General features: G+C 33.9%; 1 protein-coding gene across 1 annotated transcript; it reads left to right on the forward strand.

Moving 5' to 3' along the window:
• Positions 1 to 287: 287 nt before the first annotated feature.
• On the forward strand, positions 288 to 9,534 carry LOC109170735 (protein MICRORCHIDIA 6-like; the record flags this gene model as incomplete). The annotated part of the gene is made up of 15 exons (XM_019319885.1): positions 288 to 862; positions 2,338 to 2,685; positions 3,058 to 3,132; positions 3,260 to 3,294; positions 4,122 to 4,200; positions 4,316 to 4,405; positions 4,480 to 4,552; positions 5,752 to 5,830; positions 6,836 to 6,964; positions 7,496 to 7,594; positions 7,686 to 7,784; positions 7,875 to 8,021; positions 8,348 to 8,440; positions 9,320 to 9,371; positions 9,462 to 9,534. Coding segments are annotated over exons 2-15 (1,463 nt in total), but the record flags the coding sequence as incomplete, so codon positions are not given.
• Positions 9,535 to 9,540: the final 6 nt, after the last annotated feature.

Below are 9,540 nucleotides of genomic sequence, written 5' to 3' on the forward strand. Positions count from 1 at the left end.
AATTTTCAATTATCAAAGGTTAAATATAATAAATTTTAAAGTTGATGACCAAAGCTTAAAAGATTAATAATTGATGGGCCTTTTGATGAAATTAATTTAAATAAATATAAGGGTCAAATCAACAAATATTACAAATTATAGGTCAAACAATTCATTTAGCTATTTCAATTTGTTGTGAGATCTTTCCTTTCAAAACTTCTAGTTTGCCATCTTCTCCTTGATCCTTTAATCTTCATCATATCTTTGAATAAATTGACCTTGGTAAGATTCCTACTTATTTTATATTATTAATTAACTACTCCACTAACTGCAATGTCCTAGTAGGATTCTCTCTCTCCCTTTCTCTCTCTTACATTCTTCTCCTAGTTTGCTATTCTCAATACCCTTTGTGTTGGTTAGGGTTCCACCCACACTTTCTCTTAATTAATATTCTCTTCAAAATTTGTTGGTTAGGGTGAGTCTTAATAACCTCTCAATCACTGAAAAAAGGTGCAAGATAGGAGGGAACTGGAAATGGGTTTTGTTTCTCTGTAGCTATTCTGTATGAAATAGGTTTTTTCTTTTTCTTTCTTTGTGTAGTTTGGAGCATTCTGCTCTTGTAAATTGATGCTGCACAGCTTTCTCCTTGCAGTGTACAGAACCTGGAAGTAAGAGAAAACCTCAGATCTCTCTAATTCTCATTCTCATATTCTCTGTGGCAGTCATTGCGCTGTATTGCGCCTTTTCTTTCTTCTTCTCCATCAGTGGGTTCTTCTTTGCTACTCCCAAGAGCACAAGGACCTCAGGGGGTTCAGTCTAACACTCTAACCCGCCCCCATTCACTGCTCGTTACTGCGCTTGAAGAAGCGTTGTTTCTTAAGAGGTATTATTTTTTTGAAATAGAGGAAGAAAAAACATTGAGTTTAATTTTCATGCATGTTAGTCTTATGGGCTTTCTATTATTTTGCTACTGTTACTTGTTTGCAACGTTGTTTTTGAAAATATTGTAGCCTTTTACAACCATGTTTTTCTAAAAATGAAAAAAAAAAACCCGGGAATTTTGGTCATATCAATTATCAACTAAGTTGGGAAAGAGGCCAAAAATATGGCGTGTTACAAAAATAAGCCCTTTTCTGTTTTTGGCAAAAAAGGAGAAGCTCCCATCTATTTAATAGCATAGCTTGAACAGTGTTTTGTTGTTGGGAGGAGGGGAGGTGGGATGATGATGGTAATGAAATTATGAAATTGTAATCCAAGTCTGGAGTGAATCCAGCCTTCATTCTATCTTGCATAGAGAATAGAATATTAGATTAGATTTCCACATTTTAGTACAAATGGAGGAGAGGTGTAAATCTCATTTTCAATTATGTTTTTATGACATCTTGCCTCTGGCATGTTGCTGTCTTATGGAAAGCAATTCCAGTGTAGGAAGTTGTTGAAGAGATGTGTAAACATTTTTTTTTCTCCTTTTCTACAAAATACAAAGAACAGAGATGACTTAAGGAACCAAAGTACATCTCCAAGGCTTCTGAGTCAATGGGTCGCTTTTTTATTTTTTATTTTACCAATTTTAACCGAGTTATGATGGGTTTGGCAGCAGAAGATTCTGAGGTCTGAACTGGTGGCCAAGGGCCAAGGCTGACTCCCATTGTAGAGACAAGCCTGTCTGTCCTGTGTTTGAAAACAATGCTGGGGTGTTCAACATTATGGGGTTGGAAAGAGTGATAACATAGTAGTAATAGGAGATTGAATAAGGAAGTAACTTGACACTTACTTATAGAAGTTACTTGGTGCTTGTTTGTTTTATAGTTTATTAGAGCTTATCTACTTTGTAAACCATAGGCTGCACCAGACACTAAAAGGAGAAATTTTCTTTTAAGGCCAAATAAGAGGCAAAACGCTCTTTTTCAAGAAGCTTCATACTTGAGGTTTTTTTAGAAAAGGCTTTTATTCAGTAAACTCCAATTGGCCAAACAAGCATTAAGAAAGGTATGCAACTGCAAATCCACTAAAGTCATTTGAAAGGTAAGAAAGTAACTTTTCGTGCATGTGTTTATTTGAAAGGAGAAGGAAGCTAAATTCTATGCAAAAGTACTGGTTGAGTGCCCAACTTATCCATCTAAAATGATTTGCAATAATAAGTCTTCTAAGTTTGCTTTTATATTTGAAAAAAAAAAAATTTCTTAATCTAGTTTAGTTGGCTTTCTTGGTCTCTTTGTTTAAAGTAGTCTGTTCTGCGTTTCTCGCTTGTTCTTAAGTCTTGCTTAGTCCTTTTAGTTTTGAACACTCCGTTACAAATCTTGACCAATTTTTGGGTGGAACTCTCTACTTATTTTCCCATATTTAATTCCTTTTCAGTCCTTAAGATGAGTCCAACAAACATTGTTGATTCCTGTAACGATGGAGACCTCAGAGGGTATATGAAAGCTGTTAAACTGGAGCCAGATTTTGTTGGAGGGTCAATGTCACAGAAGGAATTTTATAAAAATGATGTAATGCTATCCAAAGTGAATTCAGGAGAAAACCAAAACTCCACTGCTTCATATACCGTACAGGGTGACAGAAGCATTTTGGGTCAAGAACAGTCTTCAGTAGATGATTCAGGCCTTTGTTCCATATCACCAATATGTCCAGCACCTCTTTGTCGGCAGTTTTGGAAAGCTGGAAACTATGATGAGGGGCTTTCTTCTAAGCCTACCCATAAAAGTACCATACTTTTAAACACTAAATCTTTTTCTTTTTGGGAAATCATATAAGGCTTTAGTACCCCAGATACCCTGGGGTTAAGGCTCTCTAACTTGGTTTGTATATTACATTTTAATGACTTCCTATTTGTTGATCAATGGTTGCTACTGTGTGGTTGAACTTGACAAGCTCAAATAGTCAAGTTTTATGTTTTTTAGTGTTCTAAACTTAATTCAAGTCCTAGGCCAGTTAATTTCCTAAGTTTGGCTGATCGGCTAAGTGTTTATGTAAAGAACCAGCTATTGTGTCTCTACTTACATAGCCATACACTAATTAAGTTGTCATTTGTTTCCCCGGCCACAGGTTATCTGACTAGTTCTCTTTCTGTTGCAGATGTTACCAATTACTTGCACATTCACCCTAAGTTCCTACATTCAAATGCCACATCACACAAATGGGCATTTGGTGGTATGTGAACTGTCTGCTTGTTTAATCCTTATCTTCTGCCAGGACAGAAATACATATATATTGTTTATTTCTAGTTTCCTACCATGAATATGTAACACTAGTTCCACTTGCTGTCTCATGTTTGCAGCTATAGCTGAGCTGCTTGACAATTCTATTGATGAGGTTAGCTTCTTTTTGCCTGTCTCTCTTCTTTTCCTTTTTCTTGGCTGGCTGACAATGAAACTTTACGTCTTTACTTTGTTTACCATGATTCTGAAATTTCTAGTTATGCTGTAGGACGTCTTATCACTCAGATAATTACTCTCCATCTTTACAGTTATTTTTCTGAATATGTTTTATGGCGGGAAGACATGTGAATTCTTGATAACATGTAGTTGCCACCTCAGGCTTTAATTGTTTGGTGAAACTATGTATTCTAGTGTACATTCATTTATTTATTTTTAATTTAATTTTTTACAGATCTATCAAGTATAAAGTCCAAGATGGATTTGAAATACATATATTTAGATGTATAGTTAGAGTTTCAGCTAGTTATTAAACAAATTCATCTATCTATTACTTATGCATAAAAGCTGAATTCTAGGGATGATTTAAGTTGGAAGCTTTAGATTTTGGACATTTACACTTGGACCGCAAAAATACTCAACCCTGGGCCCTTTAAGCGATTTAGTGAAGAGTGAAAACATTTACCAATTGATCATTTGAAGCTACAAATGAATTAATGATGTATCTGAAAGTAATCTTCTCTTGTATTAAGTGATAAATCAACTTTTTTAGTGGCCTACATGTCTCTGGAAGCAATCAACTTTGAATGCTGATTGGCTAACAGAAGTATTTTGTGTATCCACTTTATGATTGGTAGGTCCTGTAAGCTGTCGGCCATATGACTCTTTGTCATGCATTTGTTCCCTCTCTGTGATTTATTTCTTCTTTCATAATGATTGTGTTTACTTTCTATGTTTTGCACCCATGTTTGATATGCTGAGTAGATACAAAATGGGGCCACATTTGTCGTAGTAGATAAAATTATCAATCCAAGAGATGGAAGCTCTGCTTTGTTAATTCAAGGTATTCTAATTCTTTCAGTTTATCAAGTGCACTTAATTTTTACTAGTATTAATGTATTATGGTTTTGAGGGAAATGCTAATTATGCAATTTTATGCCTTGATAAACTGGACATAGATGATGGTGGTGGAATGGACGCTGAAGCAATGCGTCGCTGTATGAGTTTTGGATTTTCAGATAAGAAGTCAAAATCTGCAATTGGACAGTGTATGCAGTTTGTCATTTGTCATTCCCTTATATTCTTTCAATTCCTTGTAAACTGCTAACTTTCAGTCTTTCAGATGGAAATGGTTTTAAGACAAGTTCTATGAGACTTGGAGCAGATGTTATAGTCTTCAGCCGCTCAATGAAGAGGTTAGAGCGCTGTTTTTATTTTCTATTTTTGGTGTATCATATTTCATTGGGTTTTTATGCATGCGTTTGAGAGGTTGGGTGTATATCAAATGATAGAGTCATAGTAAATACCTTGTAATTATATATATTTGGGTGTGTATTACATGCTCATTAGTTGTATCTCACATGCTTCTGTATAAAAGTTCTGCTTTTGTCAGTTTGTGTTTTGGTACTTCATAAAGTTTTGCTTGCAATTATCGTACTTGTAATGATAGATTGATAGGTACAGCCGTACAGGTCTCGTGCTTGCACTAAGTTTTGATTTCAGTAATCATACTTGTTTCTGTTTCATACACATCTGGATATATCTTAGCTCAAGAATAGCAATTTTTCATTCGGTTAAGGTCTTAGGGAGTGGAATTTCTTAGCCATTTCAAGTAGTCTGATTGCAGCGGAAAAGATTAGACTGGTTTCTTGGAGATAGTGGTATGGTGCTGGTCAAGAATATGTTTCCTTTCCTCAATAGCACCGAATGTAGGAGAACTAGATACATTCAACAAACTTCATTTATTATTGCTAGAATAAGTTAAATTTTCAGAGAAGACATGTTACTAGCAAGACTATCTGGCTATCTGCCAAATTGGAACTTCAGAATCCAAAAAATTCAGCACTAGATAATAATATTATTGTGCAAAATACTGAAACAGGAAACTTCTAAAGAGAGTCAAATGCACTTATTTTGCATACAATTTTAAAAAGTTTAGCATATTGATTACTTGTGTTTTCTTTTCTGAGTTGACCTTAAATTTTTTGTAGCTATGAGATACAAAAGATATATGAATTCATTGGGTTGAGGATGCTTGAATTTTTTACTGTTCTGGAGTGATATTATTATTATTATTATTATTATTATTATTTATTTATTTATTTATTTATTTTACAAGTAATCTTTTATCATTATTTTTAATGGAAAGTGGCTATTCTTTGACCTTTATATGCTTTCTATCGAGGCTTTTTGTTTTGGAAGATCTTCCTTTTTTGTATTATACTAAATTTATTTTTGTTACAGAACTTATGAAACCTATCTCTGAACTCTTACATTTAATAGTTTTCCTTGAAAATTCTAGAAGATTGTTTTTCCTTTATTTAATTTAGTCCTACTTGAGGTTTTAATGTTTATTCAAACACACTGATCAATTTACGCCATCTATTTTCAACAGAAAAAAAACACGAAGCATTGGGCTTTTATCTTACACATTTTTGGCACAAACAGGCCTTGATAGAATAGTGGTTCCCATGGTGAGTTTTCTAGTTTGAATTATCTAAACCTATGCATTGGTCATTTTAGTTGCTGCCAAATAGTGAGGCAGGATGTTGCCTTCAGCAGTATTTATTTATTTTAATAATTATTTTGCTCCAGTTCCATATAATTATAGGTTTCTTCTTCTTCCTTTTTTTTATTTTTTTATTTTTTTATTTTTTATAAATTTTTATTTTTATTTTTATAAATATTTCAGATGTAAAGCTATAAGTATTGCTTCTAAAAGTGCTATAAAATACATTTTACTTTGGTTCCTTAAATTAAATATGAGTATATGACTCCCCAATCTTATTGAATGGTGCTATTTTAGCACATAAGCTTTGTATGCAAATTCCTCTGCTTACATGTCATATCCACTTTATTATATCAGGCAATGTAGTTTTCCACTTTTTACCACTTTTTCCTATAAAGAAAAGGTAAAAGAAATAACCTTCTTCCCAAACTGCTAACAACTTGGTCATATCCTTGTCAACATGTTTTGCTTTTTGACAATTATGCATGGCTTCTAAAACAAAATTTGCTAATTGCTATACTATTAACAATTTAGTGCTTCTTTATCCCAAACAGATATGAGGCAAAGAGCTCTATTTTAAAAATTATTTAAAAACCTTTTCAAGAAGTCTTTTTTATGTTTGCTAAACAAATCTTGGAGTAGAAAGGGCACTTTTAGAAGATTGCTTTTGTCACTTAAAGACCCGTGTCTACACCAAAAATCTTTCTTGGAAAAGACTCAAATTGAGGCTTCTAAAAAAAGAGGCAAATTGCCTTGTATAGTTGTATATACTCTAAAACACACTTTGTAAAAAACTTTTTTTTGCCCAGCTTATGGCTTCTTGAAGTAGATAAGAGGTAATAAGCTCCTGACTAAACAATCACTTACAAAGTTACAAATAATGTTTTGTAGTTTTTAACCTCTGGGAGATATTCTTCCTCCTATCCTACTAAGATTTGTGCCTGTCTCTAACTTTTGTTCAATGGTGCAGATTGACTATGAATACAACTCATCTGCTGGCACCTGGAATTCATTATACAGTGAACAAAATTTCAGGAGTAATCTTTCTCTTCTGTTGCGCTGGTCCCCATTTTCAACTGAGGAGGCTCTTCTTCGTGAGGTATGTCTGACCTTTGGTATTACTCTGTTACTTCCTTGTTCCTTCCTCTATGCAATGTGAAATACCAAGTGTCCTCCCTAAAATAATATTGAACTTGTAGCAGATCCAGTAAACACTTTACCTGTTAATCCATGATGTAAATTTTTGTTTGTAAAATTCTGGGCACAGTTATATAGTGAATTAGTCATTAATACTAGCTATTGAATTTTTCTAATATCAATCCCCACAGCTGAAAAATTACTGTATAAGGAAGAAAATTATGTTGTATTCATTTTGTATAAGGGGAGTCCTAATTGTATATATATGGAAGATTACAGAGGAAACTAATTAATGGTATCCCATGAATCCATGATTTGTGGACTTGTCTATGCCTGCAATTTGTAGAATTCTTGGAATAGATATCATACATTGCTATGTCCTGATGCATGAGAATTACTGTTTACATCAACCTTCTTGTTTTTAGTTGTGCATTTCCAGTTATAAGAACTATTGATATGCTTTTCCTTGTAATTTCTTTTGTTTAATGGACAGTTCGTTGACATTGGTGATCATGGCACGAAGATTATAATTTACAATTTATGGTTGAGTGATGAAGGAAAAACAGAGCTCGACTTCAACTCTGATCCTGAGGTTTGTTTTTGTAAACTATATCACTCAAGATTTCTTAGTCTGTTGTAAATTCATTTCCAGTCATGTAACTTCTTTGTCACATTAATTGCAGGATATTCGTATTTGTATAGATCCAAATAAAATGGAGAAAGGTGCTCGTTCATCAGTAAGTGATGATCATCTTGCCAACCGTCTCCGTTTTTCACTGCGTGTAAGCTTGTATAGTATCATTTTACCCGTGAAATCCTTAATCTCTGCATGCACATCGATTCCTAATCTTTTATCCTTACACACTGAGCAGGCATACCTATCCATCTTGTACTTGCGAGTTCCAGAAAACTTTTGTATGGTTTTACGTGGATCCTTAGTTGAGTATCATAATATTGCTAATGAACTCAAATATCGGCAATGCATCATGTATAGACCTCAAAGCGCTGGAGTTTCAGAGGTAGAAACTTATTTTGCTTTTATATTGATGTACTGTTACATTAAGTATGCAGTCAGTAATCTGCTTGTACATACATAGTGATTAATTTTCCATTGGAGAACCTTTTCTGTTCTTCTCAGTTCTCTCCTATCACTGGTTGGAGTAGCTTATGTTACTTATTTTTGCTCTGGATTCATGGAATTTCTAAATAAAGATGCTCAAAACTATTATTATTCTTGATTAGCTTGAAACGTTTAATGTCAAATGTTTACAGTTGATGTTTTCCAATAACTTTTAAGGGTGGTGTTCTTTCCCATAAATTTAATGGTGATACTTTTCTGCTGCAGGGTGAAGTCATTACCACAATTGGGTTTTTAAAAGAGGCCCCATTGGTGAATCACCATGGTTTCAATGTCTACCACAAAAATCGTTTAATACTGGTGAGTAGTTAAATGCATTCTCCAAAAAGAATCTCAGCCCCACAGCATGATTGAATTTTCTGAGGTGATAACAAAATTGGAGGGACCCCTGGGCCCTGGGGGTGGGGTGGTGGTGGATATTGAATATTAGTGATGTCATCTCTACACTAGTAGTGAGGGGATTAACAGTCTCATGCCCTTCAGAGCCTATTTTTATCCAAACTTTAGGATTAAGTGGCCCAGGACCTAATTAGAGGCACTTTGAGAGTCTTGCTGTAAAGATCTTCATAAAATTGTGGGTTAATTGTGAATCATAAGAATTAAGATGACTCTTTGTCCTAATATAAAACTTGTGTTCTTTTTGCGAGACATTAACCTTGCTGAAAGTGTTCACTTATCCTGCACTGTGCTTCTTAACAAAATATTTTTGGACTCTAAATTATCCACTCACTCTGTTCCTAAAAAACTATCCTGCTTCCTATTTTCTCGTGTCCTATAAAATTTGTCTTCTATAATAAATTCAATGACTTTTAGGTTAATTACCAACAATACTGTATTTATGAAAGGTAAGTCTGGAACTATTCAATCAAATTAATGGCCATTAGTGTATTAAATACAAATTACTAAATCTATGGATTTTTTCTCACAAATGTGATGTTTTTTGCTTTTATTTTTTTAATGGAGGAAGAATTACTAAAGTAGCATCTGCTATTGTTTTTTGTTCTTTTAGCATCTGACCTGCTTTGAAATTGATCTCTTCATAATAATTTATAATATTCAAGTGGTTTTCATTCATTTGTCTTAAATGCTAATTGATGGGGTGTGCATTTTAAAGATTCCTGTTATTCCTTCTGCCCTGTATGCTTTATATCTTATATATTTCTCTTTGCTCTGTTGAAGCCATTTTGGCACGTTGTCAACTATTCTGATAGTAGAGGCAGAGGGGTTGTAGGTAAGAAGCCTTAAAGCAGTTACCTCATTTGCATTTTTTGTAATGCGTGAAAAATAAAACTACGTACTAAAGAAATTAGTGGCCTTTCAGGTGTTCTGGAGGCAAACTTCATTCAGCCAACGCACAACAAACAGGACTTTGAAAAAACTCCTGTTTTTCAAAAGCTTGA

This window comes from Ipomoea nil, unplaced genomic scaffold, assembly GCF_001879475.1.
Source record: "Ipomoea nil cultivar Tokyo-kokei standard unplaced genomic scaffold, Asagao_1.1 scaffold3326, whole genome shotgun sequence".
Classification (NCBI taxonomy): domain Eukaryota; kingdom Viridiplantae; phylum Streptophyta; class Magnoliopsida; order Solanales; family Convolvulaceae; genus Ipomoea; species Ipomoea nil.